The sequence below is a fragment of the Dromiciops gliroides genome, chromosome 4 (assembly GCF_019393635.1).
Source record: "Dromiciops gliroides isolate mDroGli1 chromosome 4, mDroGli1.pri, whole genome shotgun sequence".
Lineage (NCBI taxonomy): Eukaryota > Metazoa > Chordata > Mammalia > Microbiotheria > Microbiotheriidae > Dromiciops > Dromiciops gliroides.
Window position 1 is genome coordinate 1,920,068 of NC_057864.1, and position 21,511 is coordinate 1,941,578.

Below are 21,511 nucleotides of genomic sequence, written 5' to 3' on the forward strand. Positions count from 1 at the left end.
GATAAAAATGAACAAGTTTGGAAGTTCTTTTGCTGATATGAGTGAATCAGCCCCTGCTTCCTGGGGGCCATAGATGTAGCCAGACAAAGGGAGCATCAGCCCCTGCTTTCAGGGGGCCATGGACGTAGCCAGACAAAGGGAGCAGCAGTCTGCTCCTCTTGGTGAACAGTAGATGAGACAGAAGATAAGACATTGCTTGGGTTTTGGTCCAGACGGGATTCCATCTTTACGTGGAACTCCCTGTGTGTAAACTCTCTTCACTAATGGAGACTGGCAACTCTCCTATGACCCTGAGTCTGACCCTCAGGATTAAATAGGAAATCTTCTGTACTACACTCAAAGCTATCCATAAGCCAGCCCTAATCCACCTTTCCAGTCTTCCAACATTTTATTGCCTTCCACATACTCTGTGACTCAGTGACACTGGACTCCTTGGTGTTTCTCAAACTAGACATTCTACCTCCTGATTCTGGACCAGTCACAATTTAAGAACTGCTACCTCAGGGATGGGGGAGAGCCAAAAGAAACAAAAAACACTCAATGATAAGAGTAAACAGGATCCCCTCCAATGTACCATAGCAAGCAGAGGATGAAGTAGCAAGATTTTTCAGCTGGTAGTATGTATGGTGAGAAAGAAAAAAAAAACTGGTCTATCAGATTTCTTTTTTATTTACAATCATCATGGTCTCCAATTCTTTCATATAGGAAAAAGAAATTTAATTTGCATTTTAAGACAATAAATCCTTATACTTTTCTGTAGAGAGCTTTAAATGAAAGGTTAATAGAAGTGAATAATTCAGCCCAGATCTGAACCCAAACAGTTGTTTTCCCAAAAAGAAATAGGTTTTTGGTGGTCCCCATCTATTCATCAAATAATTGTAGAAACTGTCTTTGGCATAAGGACAGGGATTTTGCACCTTTAAGTCTGACTGAAAAAGTAAGGATGTTGTTGTTGTTTGTTTGTTTTTGTTGCTGCTGTAGTTATTCTTCATGCTCAGAGAGAACCAAAATGACATTCCAATGTTGGAGTCAAGGTACCATGTGTCCAACTGTGGCTTATCAGACAAATAGGAGCTCAGAAAGCTATACCACAGGTCAGGCTTGAACATTTGGAGCATTTCATGTTTCCTTTGAGTTACTGCAATTCTGCTTCACCCATAGATCACTAACCTCCTTTGAGGTGGGTATGCCAGCTGGGAGATCCATTGCCAGTGACTCCCATGTTTTACAATTGAATGCAAAAATGTCCTTGTATCACTTCTTCCAACCTTCCTATGAGTGCCTGCCTTATATTAATTCTTCATAAAGTAGTCTTTTAGGCAAGAATACATTTGGCATTTGAACAATGTGATCAGCCCATCAGAGTTGGGCTCTCTTCAGCAGAGTTTGAATGTTTGGCAGTTTAACTTGAGAGAGAACCTCATTGTCTGGTACCTTATCCTGCCAGGTGAGCTTCAGGATCTTCCTAAGACAATTCAAATGGAAGTGACTCAGTTTCCTGGCATGGCACTGGTAGACTGTCCAGGTTCCACAGGCATATAACAATGAGGGCAGAACAATGTGTGTGTGTGTGCATGCATACATGCTTATTATGCAAATTGTCTCTTTTAATATCAGAGGGAAAGAGAGAGAGGGCAACTTTCAACTCAAGTAGATCAAGTGAAGGTGTACCCAAAATAAGTCAGTAAGAAGTCTCTAAAGAAGGCCATCCCAGGATTAGCTGAAGAAATGGAGTAGAAATACCTATGGTGGGCAGGATAGCAGTCCTCCAAACTCTGAAAGGCTATCAATTGGTAGAGAGATTAGGCTTGACCCCGGACAAAGAACAAGGAATAAATGGTGAAATAATGAAAAAATGGGGGAAAATGTTCTACCAATGAAAGCTGTCTGAAAGTGAAATGAGTTGCCTTGTGTGGGGGGTAGCCTAAAGCAGAGGTTGGATGACTGCTTTAATCAATCAACAAAACCATTTCATATGTGCCAGGCACTGTGCTAAGTACAGGGGATAAAATATAATAATAAAGAACTTTTGTCCTCAGGGAGCTTGTATTCTATCAAAAATAGCATTGAATGGTGATAGCATTGAATGATTTGGAGCTGGAAGGGACCTCAGAGGCTCTCCAGTTCATGCCTTCATTTTACAGATGACCCAACTGAAGGATGCTAAGTAATTTGCTGAAGGTGACCTAGACAATACAAGTACAAACTGGATTTGAACCCATGCCCAGTGTATTCTTCATGGTATCATGGATTTTAAAATTGGATTTAATGGTTTCTTAGATCACTTACAACTTAGACTTTCCAAAATTCTTAGAAATAAGATGCCCATCATTCAGCTTCTACATCTTTTAAAACAAGCAATCATCATCTTTGGTAGTAAGAGGTACCAAAGGCCTGAATCTGTCAGTGACCCACATTGGGAATTTTTGCCAGTGAGTTGCCTGAATTCTTTCCAGATCAAACTGGATTATCTTTCTCAAAGATTCATGTCTTCCCTCTTTCTAAGCTTGGCATGGGGCTACTTGAACTCCAGCCATTCCTTTCAAGGAGAGAAGATTGGGTGTACACAAATCTTAGACAGAATGTCATCAGTGATTTAGATTGCCTTGGTATGGGCGAGATATAGAAATCACTTGATTCTTGAAGAGGAAAGTAAAGGTTTCAAACTGATTTCCCTAATTTTGATGCATCAAAAACCTGGTATGCAGGAGTCTCAAGGCTTAGAAAAAACCCTTTGATGTTAATAGCACCAGTGATAAAATATGAGTCTAATCAAAATGAGTCAGTATTGAACATTAAGCCCTGTGGCACCAAATTACTCAGTCCTGTTTCTGGTGAGAAATATGATATTCAAAGGGAGAACACAACTTGCTGCAAAAGAATAACACGTCTCTATCGATTGTATGTATGTATGCATGCATGCGTCTATATGTTTACATGTATCCATAAAGAGGGTGGACCTGGTGTAGGTTTAGGGCCACTCCCTGTCCTCTCCAATCTTAATTGCAAACCTGATAGGAGAGTAATTATTGGGGGGGGTGCTGTTATTGAAAGCACTCAGGAGTTCAGCTCTTATAACAATTTGAAGAAAGTTGACTTGCTAATAAAGTTACATTTTCAGCCCACATTAGCATGATTTTGTTTGGAACTTGTTCTGATTTGCTTGGGAGTCTGGCTTTGATATCCCTGGGACAATTTTCCGGTGGGGGGGGGGGAATGAATGTAGACAGAGCTTCAAGTTGTCCCAACTCACACAGAGTTTATCTGCAAGTCCACATGCACAGCTAAATAAATGCCCCTCTATATGTGAAGGAGCTGTGGTTTCTGAAGTGTTGGGAGTGTCACAGCAGGAGAAGTCCTTCTACTAGTATAAAGGGAAACCCAAGGGCACTTTTTTTGAAGTCGAAGAACCTGATTTCAGATCCTTCCTCTGAAAGGTACAACTAGTGTAATTCTAGTACAGGTGTAGTGTCTTAGGCAATCCACTAGACTTCATTGGGTTTCAGTTTCCCCCTCTGTGAGATAGGAGGGTTAAAAAAGGTGGCTTATGGGATCTCTCCCAACTCTAGATTTATTATCTCATGATCCTAGGAGGTTGTGTAAGGTCTATTTGAGCCAGTGTCCCAGAATACACAGCTAGGGAGTATCAGAGGTGAGATTTAAATCAGTCAACAAGCATTTATCAAAGGTTTGCTGTGTTCCAGAAACACAAAGGGGATACCAAGAATGACAAATACACAAGACAAGCCCAGAACATGAGGTACTTACATACTGATGGGGAAGACAACATGTAAACAAATGGGTCAAGGATATGTCCACTGTAGAAGGAAGATAACCTCATGGGGAGAGCTCAAGTGGTTGATGGGATTGGGAAGGTCTCCTTCACAAAGTGGCATTTGAGTTAGGTCATGATATGGCCCATCAATAGTTAGGTCATGAAGAAACCCATCAAGATGTCAAGGGTTAGAGGTGAGAAGGTAACATTCCAGGCATGGCAGGGGAGGGGGGACCAATGCCAAAGCATGGAGATATATTGTGAAAGGAATAACAAAGAGGCTTGACTCCCTGGACCATTGAGGGCACAGAGGGGAGGCATGTGGGAGAAGACAGGAAAGGTGGAATGTGACCAAGTTGTTAAGAATAAAGCTATTATGTTTCTGAAGGGGGATTTGTATGCCGGTCTTCCTGATGCCAAGCCCAACATTCTCCTGGTTCTGTTTGGTTCCTAAGAGCGGAACCAGGAGAGTTACTTTTTGGTCCTTAGTTCCCAGATACAAAATGATAAGCAAGGATTGAGCTTGTGTGTTGAATTCTTAGAAATGGTGAATGCAGAGGAGACTAGCAGAACAATGTCAGTGTTTCCACCCCCACCCAAGATGACTCTGCCTGGGTAAACATCTGGTGACAGGGGATTAGAAGGCCTGACTTGGGAAACAAGAATTCATTAATGCAACCCCATGCTAAGCAATGCACTTCTGTGGCACCAACTACAATGGCAATTACCACTGTCTCATTGAAATCTTCTTCTCTGTGGTCTAAATCTTCAGTCAGTGTGTGTATGGATAAAAAATGATATTTTACATGGGGAGCAGTTTGTGTGAGTGTGTGTGTGTATGTGCATATTTGTGAGTGTGTGTGACTGTCTATGGGTAAGCATGTGTGTGTCTATGTGTATGTTGTATGCACACACATGTGTGTACATGTATGTATGTGTGTGTAGATAGATGTTAATACATGTGCGGGTTTGATGCAGGCTGGCAATGTGAGCTCAGTCTCCTGTAGAGAATCCAAATGACAATGCGATTGCACAGAGTTTATAGGCAACTTTCATGCTGGGATGGAGATGGTCTGCAAAGGGAACACCAGACCTAAAATAAACACAGCAGAAAGGAGGAGGCTGGAGCCCACCCCCTCCCACTGTGTCTGCTTATATCCTTTGCTGGGTTTCCTTTTGAAAGTAGAAAAGAAAGAAGCTGGACAAGAAGAGATTTAGAGCTAGTGGGAACCTTGGGAGACCATTATTTCCATTCTCCTCTTTTTAAAGATGAGGAAACTGAGGCAGGCAGAGGTGAAGTCACTTGCCCAATGTCACACAGCCAGCTTTGGCCCAGGTCTTCCTGAAAGCAGGTCCAGTGTCTTCTTTACCTTGCCATGAAGATAAAGAAGGTACTCTCCAAGGTGCTGATGCATAAATAGCATTGAGCAGTGGGAGATTCCCAAGTCCTCAGCCCCTTTTCTCCTCTGTAGCTGCCTGCCCATCATTTCCTCTCAACAGGGGAGAGCACTGAGACATAATGCCCTTTGACCTGGAGACAGTGAAGTGAAAGTTAAAGAAACACTCATGTGATAGTAGACGATGCCAAGACAGTCACAGTCTCCAGAAGCAGCCAGTGAACCGGCCATTTAGGAAGGACAGTGTGGTGCAGTGGGGAGGGAGATGGCCCTGCCATTTACAATGGGTGACTGTGGGGTCATCACTTAAATCTTCTGGGTTTTGATCTCCTCATATGTCTAATGATGGGACAGCATTCTTCAGTCTTTTCCAGCCCTACACTATGTCCCTATAATAGAGATAAGCTGAAGAGCCCTCAGCAAGAATGAGAAGGGATGACAGGTGCCCATGTGTGCCCTGTAAGGATCAGGTGGGTGAACTAGGTAGGGTTTAGCTTGGAGAACAGTCTACAGCCAGGATAGGATAGCCAGCTTCAAGTATATGAAGGCCCACACAAAGAGACACATTTAAACTGGATGTCAGGAACAACAACAAGCACTCCTAGCAAATAGTGCTAAGAAGGGACCAAGTCAAGTCAACAGCATTTATTAAGTATTTACTATGTGCAGCAGAGGGCTGGTCACCAAGGATACAAAGAAAGGCAAAAAAGGCCTGTGCTCATGGATCTGACATGGTGGAGTAGGAGACCCCATGAGAGGGCAGCAGCTAGATGAGCACTTGTCTGACCTGTTGTAGCAGGGATTCTTATTCAGGTGTGGCCTCTAAGCTCCTGAGATTCTGAGACATGACTCTCCAGGCCCAAATTTAAATATTCAGTTCTGAGAATGATAAAACAGGCCTCTCTTGCTACTTCCTGCAAAAAAGATGAACCCTTTATATTAAAAGGATCCTTGATGGGAAAAAGAGATTTCTGGTATACAGTGTGTCCTGTGGGAATCCCAGTGCAAGGAGGTACCAGAGATCCTCATTTCCCATGAAGCCTCAGGAAGATTGATTTGGTTTGGTCAACATGACATATCTTAAGCATTTGAGGGATTATGGCTTCAAGATTATTAAGGACTTTCCCATTTCAATGTTCCTGCTACTGGCAAAACCACTGCCTGCTGAAGCAAGCTTTAAAAAAGGAAAACTTATCATGTAAAAGAGAAAAGGGGAGAAATGAAGGTTTGCAACATTATTTCCATAGGAAACATCACTGGAAATGGAGGCTTTTGTCCCCCTGGGGTCTTCCTGGGAAAATGCCAATTATAAATTAAAAATGACTCCTTCTCCAGACCTGATCACCACTGGCTCATGGACTTCCCCCACACCCTTACATGCTTGGCCCAAAGATGCAGGGTCTTTGTCAGTCCCAGGATAGCCAGTCCTTTTTAAATGGGGATTCTAATAATAACAACCATAGCAAGGATTTATACAGCCCTTTCAAATTTGCAAACATTTGTATGAATTATTTCATTAATCCTTCCAACACTGTGAAACAGATGCTGTTTAACCTTTATTTTACAGAGGAGGAAACTAAGGCTGAGAGAGTGGTCACATACCTGGTTGTGCCTGAGGCAGGATTGGAACTTAGTTCTTCCTGTCTACATACCCATCACTCTCTCCACTACAACACCAACCTGCTCCTAGCCTATTAACCTTCTGACTGAGAAACTATTCTAAGGGAGACTTTGGAATTAGTTCAACCAGTCAGGAAAGCAACTTGGAATATGCTAAATATAAATAAAACAAAACAAAAATCTTAGATATAAGAAAAAGTCACATCAACACTCTAGAGACAAAAGTTAGGAACAAAGTAGGTACCTGTTGAAAGAAGCTATAAATTTGATGACTACAGAGAAGCCTGAGAAACTTGATAGAGTGTGAGGTCAGCAAAACCTGGGAAATATGTCAAAGACAGCCATGCTATGAGTGGGTAAAACATTCACATTAAACAGGCCCCTTTTCTCCTCTGACACTGTCCCCACCCTGGTAGTGATAGACAGCTAAAAACCTCTCTGGGTCCTGAAAGCTAAAGGAAAAGCCTGAATGCATGGACTCTGTAGGGCATTCACTTGATCAGTGTGCTGTAAATGACGCCATTTTTAACACGGACACACAAAGCAGATTTCATTCTATCCCTGGCTTAAGGCCTGGAATTTCCCCTCCCCTCCTACCTAGTAAGAGGGCTGCCCACCAGATTGAAAACTGATTGATTTCCCATTTGGACACGGCGACACTGCTGTTAGTCTTTAGTGGTGTTAGTTAAATATTTGATGGGATTTTAAGAGAAAAAATCTCTCTACATGATGTAAACATGTCGTCAGGCTTCATGAAAGGGGGGGTCCCGTTACGATTAAGTTGGATGTCAGGGGCATTGATGGCCCCTTCTCAGTACTCTAGAGAGATGCCATCAGTAAAAGCCGAGCCATGATACCAAGGCTGATGGGCTTTTTTATTCATAGTGCAAATGTATTTATGGCTAGAGAGCTGGACCAACAGCAGATGGGAGACCAGAGCCCTGACTTTTTCTATCTGATTTTCTCTTGCTTTTTTTTTCCAAAACGGAATTCTAATTTCAGGATTCATCCGCACAGTCTCATTATAAAGACTACCTCCAGAAATGTTCAGGTTCCCATTTGCATGTGGAAAGTAGGGATATTCATTCATACATCCAAAAGCCATTTATGAAGCATGTACTGTCTCAAAACCTGCAAAGCACCTCCTATTCACTTCCTTGCGTGGGTGTGCACACATGCATATAGTTTATGGATGAAGGTGTATAAATGCTGTCTCTCCTATGAGCATCCAAGGTCCTTGAAGGAAGTGACTGTGGCTCCCTTTGGTTTCTTTCTCCAGCCCTTAGCATGTGTCGCTGCTGTTGTTGTTGTACGATTGTTTCAGTCGTGTCCAACTCTTCATGACCCCAGTTGGTAAATGAAATCCAGGAGTGAAGACAATAGAAGGATACCTACCATTCCTGACCTCAGGAATGACTGGACATTGCATTTACTCAGTCTGGTTTCCAATCCTCTGCCTCAGAGAAGAAAGAGGATTTTTTCTTAGCCTGGCAACACTGTCAGCAAATACATAGGTTCCTCTCAATACAATAAGCCTTTAGTTAGCACTTCCTCTCGGCCAAACACTGTGCTGTAGCCAGGGGACAGAACAACCAAAAGAAGACATGCTTCCCACCCTCAAGGTGCTTCTAGTCGATTGCACAGAAACTTGCCTGCTTCAGTGTTGTTAGGATTTTATGTCAATTCCTGGGCCAGGTTTTTGTGAAGTTGAAGGGAACTGATTTAATTGGCTTTTTTCTCCCTTTCTCTCCCTAGAAGAAGTTTGGCCAAGCTGTATATCTTGAAATCTAATTACATCTCTTTAACTGTAACCTGAGAAGTTTAACATTCAAGGGTGCACTTTATCTGTCAAAGACGGAGACAGTTGGCAAATGCAGGCCATAAAGGTGGAGATTTAATGCCCCGGTGCAGGAACTGTTGCTGTTTTCCTGTGTTTATTACTTCACAGTTAATCAAGGAGGAGAGAACTCCCAGGAATTTGGTATCTTCCTTTCTGTGTTTCCCAGTCTGGGAAGAATCAGTAGGTACCTTCTCTTTGGAGCCATTGGTGGCTGCCAGGAAGGCAGTAGATTCATTACATGGCCCTGGATGAAGCCCAGGAAGCCTGTTGAATGTTTTAATCAATTTTTGAAAACTGATTTAAAGCTAACAGAGCAGAACATCACATTATTATCATGGTTATTATTTGTATACAGGTCCTTTGGTAAAGTAATTTCTTAGTATTGTATGACTACACACTACTTATTAGATCACACATTCAGAGAAAAGGCCCATCAGAACCATCTCTCCATGCTGACTTGGATTATAGGCTCCAGCAAAGATCATTTTGAAATCATCTCATCATTTCAGTGGATATTGTGAATCCTGATCAAATCACAGAGTACTGTTTGTTGGCATTCCAAGCCATAGAGAAGCTTCAAAAACTCCCATTGATCCACAGTCTCACTGATGGAGTGTTCATTCATTGATGGAGATTGCCACAGTACATTCCAGCCCATCCTAGTATGACTCTTGCCCATGCTGGACCACAGAGGGGTCACCCATTTTGCTGGGGACTTGGTGAGGATGCAAGTAGTCTATGGGGACCATCCTCCTGAAAACCCTGACCTAATCCTGTGACCATATATTTAATCATGTGTTTCTTTGATTATGCCCTTTATCCCAGTTCTCCTTTGTAGTTCCTTGTTTGCACATGAGTTGTAGCCTGCGTCATCAAAGACTTCTCCCAGTGGAATATGCAGATGAGAACAACTTGTTCCAATGACCATGAAGGTGGCTGAAGAAGGCTCTGGGGAGTACTTAGAGCTTTGTTGCCAAGGTCATCAACTGCATCATGAGCTATCACCAGCCATTTTGACTTTGTCTTGCCACAGGACTCCAACATCTTTGGAAGAGAGAATGAGGCCAATGTCTTCGGCAACTTTGCCTCATTTAAATCCATTGTATGCACCAATCAAAAGACACCAATTCTATCTTCAATAAAATCAATTCAATAAACATTTAAGTACCTTCTATATGCTAGGCACTGGGCTAAACCCCATCTATAGCTATGTATCTATCTGCATATATATGTATTTATGCACATATCTATATACCTGTCATATCTACATATCTTGTATCTATTTATCTATCTTCTATCTGTCGCCACCACAACCTATCCTGGCATATGATCTGAGTAGGAAACAATCACTTCCATTTGTTTCTGTGTCTCCATCTGCACAAATTAGGGGGTTGGACCAGATGGCCTCTAATGTCCCTTCAAACTTTGAATCATGCATCCTATGGTTCACATCACTCTCCATGAATACTCTGAATAATGAAATGACCCACCATGATTCCAGAAGACCAGTGAAGAAAGCTGCTACCCACCTTCTTCTTCTTTTTTTTTTTTTTTGTGAGGCAATTGGGGTTAAGTGACTTGCCCAGGGCTACGCAGCTAGTAAGTGTTAAGTGTCTGAGGCTGGATTTGAACTCAGGTACTCCTGACTTCAGGGCCGGTGCTCTATCCACTGCGCCACCTAGCTGCCCCTGCTACCCACCTTCTGACAGAAAGATGATAGATTCAAAGTACAGAACTACACCAGAACTTTTAGGCAGTCAATCTGTTTTGATTGACCGTGCACATTTGTTACAGGAATTGTGTTTCTATTTGTTTTTCCCCAAGTGGGACTGGCAAGATGGGAGAGAAAATTGCTGCTTATTAATTGAAAAATTAAAAATCAGTAATATTCTCTTTCCACCCCCCAAAATGAATTCCTTTCCAATCATCTTGACTCAAGCTTTCCTTACTCTAAAAGGGGGAGAGGTTATTTTTGTTTGTTTGTTTAAACAGGAAAGACACCATGTTTATAGGAAGGCAAACAAATGAAATTTTGCCTTTTCTTAGGAAAAAAATATAATAGTTCTTCTCTGCATAGAATAGACTTAGTCCTGAAAAGTCTTATGTCTATGGAATTAGGAGAGTTCAAATTTCATTTGCTTTAGAATGTACATGAAAAGTTGGGGAAGCTTTATCCTTCCTTCACATTGATCTTCCACTGGCAATAGCTCCTGCCATTTTGCTGTCTTCCTCCATCTCTGGTTTAAGTAGAGTGCAGTTAATGGTCTGTCAACACACACTTACTTCTACCCAAGGGAAGCTGCTATTTTTAGTGAATCCTTTGGAAGGCAAAGCATTCCTGTACAAAGCAAGAGATCCTTCCCTAATTCCCCTGTTTAGTGATTTTTTTTGTTTGTTTACAGTAGGCCCACCTTGGAATAATAACAACTGGTATTTGTATAGCTTATGGTTGCAAGATGGGTTGGGGTGTCACACAATGCTGGGGAACTCCCATGTCACTGAAGAACATGGACCCTCACTCTTTCATCTCAGGACCAGGGAATCCTCTTTTTCTGTCTTGCATTTCTTGTCTGATGTCTCTTAAATCACTTCTACTTCCCCTTCCTGACTCCTTGTGGGCAATACTTCACAACCTGCTCACCCTCTGCCATGCATGCCTCTTTCCAATGTCCTTTCAGACCACTGCATCATCAGTTCTTGGGAGGCCAGAGTGCTCCCTGACTCACAGCCATCCACTGAGTCCTAGAAAAGAGTATTGGGAGTGGAGAGAGGGCCTTTTGTTTCAGCAAGAAAGAATTACCTAATTGTCCAGAGTCAATCCAATCCACTCTACCCTTCTAGAATTCGCAAGTTGCACAGCCACAGGTGGTTCACAATGACCACTAGTGAAAGTATCTACAATAATGAGATAATAGCTCCATTGGGCCATTGGCACAAGGTCTGTGAGGCCCCCTCTCTGAGACAGGATTTGAACCCAGATATTCCTGATACCAAGTCTTGAGCTATTATACTACGTTCCCCTACATCCCAAAAGCTCTTCCATCCCCTTTAGAGAAAAAAATACAAACAAAACCCCTCTATGTGAATTTCTCCTTTGTCACTAAATTGTTTGAAAAAAACAGATCAAAGGAGTCCCCTGCAGATGATGCCTTAGAAATTGCCTGTGCTTGTCCTCCTTTCTTTCTCTCAATTAGAGAGCTCTGAAGAAGAGACTTCCCAGAATGCAAGGACTGGAATTCTCTCTTTGGATCCCAGAGCACCACCCAACAAGAGCTGATCAAAGATGAGCAAACCGAAGTCCTGAAAGGCCAGCAATGCAGTAGAACAGATCCCCGGGAGCCAGCTCCAGAGTGGGCAGATCCAAGAAAGGGCCAGGCTGCTTTCTTCAATGTACTTCCTCTGACTCTGTTTTCTGGACCCTGGCTGGCTGGCCTCTTCTCAGCTTATCATATCATATTTATTGAGCACATGGGTGGACCCAGAGATATATGAAGCTCCACCTGTCCAGGCACAGTGCCTGGGACCAGAGGAAAATACTTCTTTTGAGCCAGATTTGAAGTGTCCATGCAGGTTTCCCAGGTGATGCAGCAACATCCTTCTCAGTGATAGACTAGTTCACACACACACACACACACACACACCGGCCCTTGCCTCCTCATCCCTCTCTCCTGTTCCTTACCTTTGCTCACTTCGGCTAAACTCAGGTGACAGAATCTGGTCGATTCTTTGTCCAGGTCCTTCCCTTTAACTCTTGTCTTTCTCCTCAGGCCTCCACTCTGCAGACAAGGCTCCCCTCCTAATGAAGCAGCAGACATCCAAGGCCTCATGCCACAGGTACAGCTTGGCCCAAATGGGCCACTAAGGACCTGTTATTCCCCAGACTTCTTTGCTGGCAGCCTGGCTGTGGCCCTGACTTCTCCTTTCTTTCTTCCAGACTGCACAGCCAACCCAAGTTTAATGTGCAGACTGTCATCTCCCCAGCAAGCCCCATCGGGCATCACTCATAGCCCAGTGGCTGCTCCCAGAGATGATCTGTACATCAGAGCTGCCCTTCCCAGGTGATGGAGCTGCCTTGCTTTCTTCCATCACTCACACATATCATCATTCCCAGCACAGGGCCCCGAGTCTCAAAGGTCATTTGCATTTGGTTTCTGTTGCCAGACCTGTTTATGATACTTTCCAAATTGGGATTACTAGAAAATTCCAGAAATAGGCCCTTTCTTCCTTTGTCTTATCTGGCCAATAATCAAAGATGCTTAAAGGCATTGAACCTCCCACTTTAATCAGGAGCCTGTTGGGAAGACTGCAATAGAGGGAGTGTTAAAAGAGCCAGCTGTTCTGTTCATGGCTGTGTGACCCTGGGTGAGTCATATAACACTTTGTAAGGTATTTTCAGCATCTGGGAAATGGAGTTTAAAATGACAACATTTCACACTTCACGGGACTACTCAGTGGATAGGCTTTCTGGAAGCACCAGCTCTAGAAAGGACTAGAAGGGGTGTGTCCTCCTAGAACCCTCGGGAACCTTGGAGTACCAGAGTCTGGAGAATTAGGTTTCTAATCCTGCCTCCCCCGCCGATTGTTTCCTTGACTCTGGCCAAGGCACAACCCCTCGTGGCCCTGGCAATTTTCCAGGTCTATAAGTTATGCGGTGGCAGTTGTACTATTCTGCACCAATGGATGGAGTATCCATGCCAGAAGTTCCCTAAAACTGATTGAATAAATCAGAAGTCTAGATTCCCTCATCCCACCAAAGTGTTCTCTCTATCTCTCTCCCTTCTTTTGGTTTCTGTATGTCTCCTTTTGTCTCTGTCACTCTGTCTCTGTCTCTACAGCACCTAGGTGGTACAGTGGATAGGGTACAAGGTCATACTAGTAGTTAAGAAACACCCAGTATAAATCCAGGTTCAGACACTTGCAGGTTGTGTGACCCTGTGTAAGCCACTTCACTTTTGCCTCAGTTTGGTCATCTTTAAAGAAAAGGAAGGGGGCAGTTATGTGGTGCAGTGGATAAAGCATTGGCCCTGGATTCAGGAGCACCTGAGTTCAAATCTGACCTCAAACACTTACTAGCTGTGTGACCCTGAACAAGTCACTTAACCCCCATTGTTCTGCAAAAACAACAACAAAACAAAAAGTTTTGAGTGACCGAAATATCCACTGAGTTCTAAGAGATGTTGGGTACAATGCAAAATAAAGAATCATGAAAAATGTTTTTTTTAAAAAGAAAAGGGGGGCAGCTAGGTGGCGCAGTGGATAGAGCACTGTCCCTGGATTCAGGAGTATCTGAGTTCAAATCCGGCCTCAGACACTTGACACTTACTAACTGTGTGACCCTGGGCAAGTCACTTAACCCCCATTGCCCCACAAAAACAAAACAAAACAAAACAAAAACAACAACAAAAAAAAGAAAAGAAAAGGAAGGGGATAATAATACTATCTATCTCCTAGGCTTGTGATGAGAATAAAATGAGATAATATTTATAAAACTCTTTGCAGACCTTAAAGTGCTACAGGAATGTTATTATTATTATTATCATTATTATTATTATTATTATTATTATTATGGTGATGAGGAGGAGGAGAAGTAGGAGGAGAAAGAAGAATTAGATGATCTGACACAAGTAAATCCTCATCAGTAGCAGATGCCACGCTTTGAGCCCTTAAGCCACTCTTAAATGCCTCCATCCAGGAAATTTGTACTGACCTTAGACCCTGCTCACAGTCCTAGTCTAGATTTTTTTGGGGATACACTTTGACCCATTGGCACTTTGATGTAACTGACTATGAGCTCATGGCAGGGGGGAGTAGACACAACCTTCAACTGTGCACATGAAATACACACCCCAACCCCTTCATCCTGATTGATTTTTATCTCTTCCATCAAATCGTCAGTGATGCTTCTCCTAATGTGTTATTATTGTTTTGTTTTGGCTTTTTCCTGAATATCTCTTGACATTTTTAGACACCAGTGGAGCACATGGCCTGCCTATTGGCTGCCCTTCCCTCTTGGCCTGCATCCTCTCCTGGTCACCAATCTCTCTGATAAGAATTTTAGCACCACTGTTTCTTAGCAATTATCTGTTGTTAATATGCCCTAGTCTGTTCTGACTCATTCTAATGGAGAAAGGAAAGGATTCTCTTTTTTTCAATTTTGTTAGGGATACATTTTAAAGGGCATAGGAAGGCGAGGTATGGAGAAACTAAGGAATATGGATCCCTCCAAAAATGGAACACATTCATTGCCCCATAGGAGCCTAAAATGGATCAGGGAAGATGGAGCAGTTTGTAAAGGAGGAGGAGAAGGAGGAGGAACAGGGTGAGAAGCTAGAAGCATCCCCACTCAGAGTGAGACAATGGTTTAGAACCTGTGTTGTAGTTTAACCTGGACTTCCTAGGACTTGGGCTTAGAAAGGACCTTCAAAATTTTCTTGCCCTCCCTTCTCATTTTACAAAGGAGGCAAAAAAGAGGGGTAGTAACTTCCCCAAGGTAACACAGCTAACAGTAGATGAGTTTATAGTTGAATCAAGTGGATGGTTCAAAATCCAAAACTCCTTTCAAGAGGATCATTGAATAAAATTATGTCTCCTCTTACAGCTCTCAAGGAATCTTATATGAGAGGCAGGGTTGCAAAGTGGAGAGGACATTGACTTGGAGTCAGTGAGGCTCGAGTTCAAATCTGACTTCTGTTATTTACTAGCTGCACAATCCTGAGCATGACATTTAACTTATCTGTTTGTTTCCTCATCTGCAAACCAGGCATAAAAATACTTATAGTCCCCACTTCATCGAGTTGTTGTGGGGCCCAATGAGATAATGTACACAAAGTGCTTTACAGTTTTGATAGTGATATATTAATGATAGATATTCCTATGACTAGCTTGGGATTCTGTATGTGAATTGAGTTTAAGCCTGGAGGAGACAACTTAGATAAGTGTAAAAATATAAGGTAAAAAGCCAGCTTCCTAAGAGCTTGGTGCCATGGATGGGGCTTCTCTGATAATTCAAGGTACAACCATGTGACAGCTTGGAGCTTCCCCACATACTCCTACTTGAGCAAAAGATAATATTCAAAGTGAGAATGGTGATGGCTTGAACTTGTGCAACTGACCACAACATATATTTCCTGTGCATCTACTATGTGCCGGTGTCCTACAAACTGGTACTATAAAGACAAACCGGAAATGGTCCCTGGCTTCCGGCGGCCGAAGTTCTTCCATGAAAGTCTGGGCTTCCATTTGTGAGTGAGGTCATAGAAAGCCATCCATTCAGAACAGATCTTCAAAGTAGTGAATCATATTATGTCATATGAAAGGTTATGGCAAATGTTTTATTAAGATCCAGATGTTCCAGGCCCTGGCCTTCTCTTGTTTGGGGGTTTCCAATGACTCCTGGGCAAACACAGCCATCAGCTCTCAACTGGAATTTCTTACAAAATGGCCTGTCATAATTGTCAAAATTACACATAGTTGGGGAAATTCACTATCTGTGTTGTAATTAAAAACTCAATTAAATGAAATTCCAAAATCATTACCAAGTTTTTCAGGCATGAGTTGTTCCACCGAAATGCAAGCTGTTTAGAGCTTATAGTTCCATCAGCCTCTAGGAAATGGCTGATTTCCAAAATGAGGTCCAAGACTATGGAGAAAAGTAGAGACTGGGATGTGGTATAGAATGAAAGGACAGAGCATAAAGAGGGGAGCCTGGGCCCTGCACTCTAAAAGGACAAGAAGTTAAAAGCCAAGCTTAAACAACTAATATTATGCTGTTGGTAGCAATCAGAACTATTCACATGCCCAGCACATCACTGTAATTCTCTAATTGAACTCTGTAATCCCATTACCACCTGTGAGTAGCATTGTCTTTCATGATTATCCTCCAGAATGAACAGGAGGGTGTTTGCTCATTATTACAGCCAGGGTCTGCAGAGAGCATATCCACAAGGTAAGGGTAATACATTCCTACAGGCACATATGCATGCACACCTGTAGACACACATGTTCGCATGTATATGTATCAAAGTCATAGCCAGCCTCTGGTAAACAGGGTTAGCCTAGCATGCTGACATGGAGGGGGCACCTGCTCCAGCAGCGAGACTCTAAGCAGCAGCCTCTGCTTACCTCACTCACCCCAGGCTGATCCTCTCAGAGGCCTGTGGGTCTTGCTGGAGCCTCCCTCCAGATGCCTGCGCTTTTAGGCTCTGCCCCCAGTCTAGGACTCTTCCTTATCTCCATCCTCTCTCTTGCAGGGCACTGGAAAGAAGGGCAGACTATGAACCCTGCTGTGGGCTGAAAGACTGCTCTCTGCCAGACATCTGGGGTTTGGGGAGTGCCACTCACTTCCGGGATCTGCCTGGGCAGCCCTAAGCAAATCCCTCACCTTTCTCCATGTTAGTCCCCTCATTTGAGACATCAGATGGGTTCTGGGGCCCTTTCAATATAAGCTTCAAGGAACAAAGGAAGTAGACTGACACAGGGCTTCCTGGCTCCCCTGCCTCTGCTCCACCCCCAACCCTGCTGAATATGCCTAGCTCAAAGATCCTGACTTGGAGCTCCGTGCACATCTCTTCATGAATATGTGCATAGAATGCATTACAGTAGATAGCACTTAGCATAACCACATTTGGCTCCTAAGGAAGCAATTTCCATAAGTGGCCAATCACATTAATAGGCAATGCATTGTAGGTAGCAGAGCTCAAGTGACTGGAAAGGATGTGTCTGCCTTGGAAGGAAGTTCTCTGGGCCCTTCAGTCAGGCTCAGAAGCCTTAGCCAGAATGCTTGTCTGTGTAAAAATAGGCAAGGGGCAACCAAGAGATTTCTGATCTCTGGCTGAACTGTTGGTGAGGAAGAGTTCTCTTCAAAGCTCCCTGCCCATTCCTGATCTTGGGGCTCATTCCTTTTGGCTTTAGAACTGGAGTTCTCAAAGGAATGGAGGCTTTAGAGGCAGGAAGGTCCTTAGAGACTTCTAGTACTCAATGTTACAGGGAAGTCCAAGGTCACTCAGCTAGTAAGTAATTACAACTGAGATTTGGAACCAAGTCCTAAAGTCTCCATATAGAGCACTCTCCATTAAAGTAGATATGAGGACTGACACTTTGAGAATGCCCTGATCTGACATTCATTTTCTGTCCTATCCCTTAGGCCTAACAACCAGTCCCAGCAATTGCCTATAAATGTCAGAGTAGATGAGTTATTTATAATTGTTTTCATTTCTAAAGAACTTTAAAGTTGCCATATAATTTTCCTTATGGTGACTTATGATTTAGGTAGAACAAGAATTATTGTGCCCATTTCATACAAAAGGAAGTGGAGACTGAGAGAGGGTAAAAGATTTCTGGATGGTTATAAAGTTAAGAAGTGTCAGGTCTAGAATTTAAATTCAATTCTCCTGACTTGAGGTCTAGCACTGTTTCTTTTATGTCATGCTGTCATAAGGGTTACACAAACGCTAGGCCATTTATCCTTTGGGATCATAGGCATTGATTCCTGTTGTAAGTGAGGGTCTGGGGTGAAAGGGAAAGTTGCTTGTTATTGAAGGGACACATGCAAGTATCAATCTAGGCTCCCTCTCCTGCCTATACTAATGTAAGGGTTCTGTTTCTAGTAATTAGGCATGATTTCCTGTGATACAGAAATATATTTGTATATGAGGGAAAAAGCAAACAATAAAAAGGCAAATGTTAAAAGGGGAAATATACATTAAGATTGAATTTTTCATTTGCACTCATGCTATCCAGAAAAAGCAATAACTATGATGGCAGTGCATGAAAGCCATTCGGATTGTGAAAATCTTTACAAGGTTAAGCAGAAGTGAAAGGTCATTGCAATCTGTAGGTGAATAAAGGGGTTTATTCACTGATTATTTGTACGCTTTTAAGAATAGTGGAGCATTTTGTTTCATTCAGCTACATTCTTCTATGTTGAACAATTATCATGCGTGACATTTTGCTAAATGTTGTGAGATACAAAAGACTTTCTTCAGTGATAGCCCCTTTATGAATTTCCTGTTTGATTTTTGGTTACTATCAAAATTCTTGTGCCCTTCCCCTCCCAGAGCAGAAGAGGTTTGTTCAGTACCATGGACAGTGCCTAGAGGTAGCTTTCTTAGAGCCAAGATCAGGCCATACCATTAGAGGGTTCTATATGGTGTCCACACATAGGTTTACAGGTCAACCATGTCTTTCAGAACTATGGTCCAAGAACCAGACCATCCTCTTTAAGAGATTTGAGTTGATAGAAATATGGTTTAGGAGTCAGGACTCTGATTGTGGCTATATAATTGGCTTGAGTGTGGTCTTGGGCAAAGTTCCATCACTTTTTGCTTTGCCTTTTACAAGCAGTGAGAATTACCACTTAGTTATGCAACTCTTAAGTGGCATCATGCACATCATAAACATACTCAAGCTATTCAAGTCAAAGGTTATTATTTTCAACTTTGTTACTCTCTCTCACCTCCCCTTGTAACCAATCAGTTGTCAAGTCTTGTCATTTCTATTGTCCCTCATATAAGCTTTCCCCTCCTCTCCTCTGACACTACCACCATTTTGGTCCACACACTCATCACCTTACATTGGGATTATTGCAATGCCCTGCTGGTTGGTCTCCACCTCAAGCCTCTACCCACTATATTTTTTCTTTCATTCAGTTATCAAGTTGATGCCTAAAATGTAGGTTTGACCATAGCACTTCTTTATTCAGTAAACACAAGTGGTTCCTTCCTACCTTTCCAATATTCTCAAACTTTACTCCCCACCATATAAGCTGTAATCCATTGACCTTACACTACTTGCTATTTCTTACACATGAAACTCCCTCTCCCTACTCTAAGTATTGGCTGCCCCGACATGCAGAGTGACAGGGCTGCCCTCCTCATCTCACCTCCTATGCTCCCTGCACTCTAAGTCTCTGATAAAGTCTAACCTTCTAAAAGATGCCTTTTTCAGTCCCTTTTAATCTTAGTACTTTCTCCTAAGATGGTCTCCCACCTCAAACTATTCTGTCTACATCTTGTTTGTATAGAGTTGTTTACATCTGCTTTCCCCTATTAGACTGTGAGTTTCTTGACAACAGAGGCTACGTTTTTCCCTTTCTCTATATCCTTGGTGATTAGGACAGTTCCTGGCACACAGGAGGTGTTTAATAAATGCAGAGTGACATGAATGAGTGAACAATGGAAGAATCTGTGACTCTGTCAGAACTTCTGTCTATGACTCAGAAGATGAGTGCCAGAGAGTTACTTAGAACTTAAGTGACTTGATTAGGATCACATAACCAGTAAATGCTAGAGGACAGAAATTATTTCCAGTCATCTAGACTCAGAGCCACTAGACTCAGAGCTCTACCCATCACACCATGCTACCTCTTGTAAGTCAGTAGTAGATCTGACTATGACTAGCATTCTCATTCATATGACAGCAGTAGCAACAACTACAACAACAACAATAAAAGCATGTATATAGTGCTTTAGGGTTTGACAAATTCTTTATGTTTATGTTCTTTTTTGTATTCCACACAATAACCCAGTAACATGGGTGTTCTTTTCCCCCACTTTATATATGAGGAAATTAAGGGTGAGAAAAGTTGAGTGATTTCCTTAGGATTGCCCAGAGACAGGATCTAAATTTGGGTCTTCCTGACTCCAAATCTCATGGTCTGTTCAGTAGACCAACAAACTGGCTATTATGGCCGTGATAGCAGCCATTTATATCCAGCTTTAGGGTTTATAAAACACTTCTACAATATTATCTAATTTTATAATGAGATCCACCTTATAACGTTGGCAGGGCAGGACTTATTATCTCCATTTTACTGATGAGGAAACCAAGGCTCCAAAAAAGCAAATGGCTTGCCTCTGGACACTTGTCTAATAACAGTCAGAGGATGCAGACTGAACTTGTTCCTTTTCCAGGTTAAGGACTTTTTATATCATTCCCCACAACCTCCCCACCTCTACTCCTGTCTCATTTCTTCAAGGAGCACATCTGTTTGTTGAAAAAATAAGATCATGGAAAAAGATCAGAGAGGCAGCAAAGTGACCTAAAACACAATATATACATAGCAGCTCTTTTTGGAGAAGCAACAAACTGGAAAGTAAAGAGGAAGGAGTGTCCGCCTCTGAGGGAATGGCTAAAAAATATGGCATATGGATGTAATTAAATATTATTGTGCCAAGGAAAAATGACAGAACAGTTTCAGAGGAAACTGATCCAGAGTTAAGTGAGTAGAACTAGAAGAACAATTCATGCAATGACAAAAAACTTCTAAAGAAAACACATTGTAGGGAGCTTAGAATTCTGATTGATGCAATGCCCTGCTATGTCCCCCGAGCAGCAGAGAGGACACACACTCTTCATCTCCTGAAAGGGGCCATCAAATAGATGTAGATTGGACTTGGACAATGTGGAAATCTGTTTTTCTTAATGGCATACTGTATGTGTGATTCTCTTTTCCTCCTTTAAAAATAATATTCAGTGGAAAGGGAGGAAAGAATCAGAGATGAGAAAATAAAAGTTTGCTATCTGGAAAAAAATAGTACAATTAAATTTAAAAACTAAAACCCAGACCAGCACATATCAAGCAATTAGTGAATACTATCTGAGTGTATCTGGTTATAGTCCAAAGCCCCCAAGGGCTGTATGAGTTCTGAAGAGGGAAAGATAATCCATAAGGGATGGGACGGCCTTAAATGGCAGAGTGGAGGAAGGGGGTCTTCAGGTGAGCCTTATAGGACAGGGAAGGAGTTTTATAAAGGGAGAACAATATAGACAAAGGGAATGATTCAGGGCAATGAGCAGAGGTATATGCATGAATTATTGGAGAGACAGTGAAGAGAACAATACTCTACCATAAAGAGGAAGTGTTGAGAAGTAATAGAAAAT

The 21,511-nt window shown here is 42.3% G+C and overlaps 1 protein-coding gene across 4 annotated transcripts in view; it reads right to left on the bottom strand.

Moving 5' to 3' along the window:
* Window positions 1-21,511, bottom strand: part of ST6GALNAC3 (ST6 N-acetylgalactosaminide alpha-2,6-sialyltransferase 3) — a 576,955-nt gene that overhangs the window by 76,644 nt on the left and 478,800 nt on the right. Inside the window, exon 4 of one of the 4 annotated variants that reach the window (XM_044004648.1) lies at window positions 1,675-1,783. The exons of 2 other annotated variants lie outside the window; for them this stretch is intronic. In XM_044004648.1, coding sequence (XP_043860583.1) covers window positions 1,744-1,783 — 40 coding nt within the window. In that variant the 3' untranslated portion in view covers window positions 1,675-1,743. Of the gene's footprint in view, window positions 1-1,674; window positions 1,784-16,837; window positions 16,886-21,511 lie in introns of those variants that run through there. One more of the 4 variants, XM_044004649.1, reaches the window with a different exon arrangement.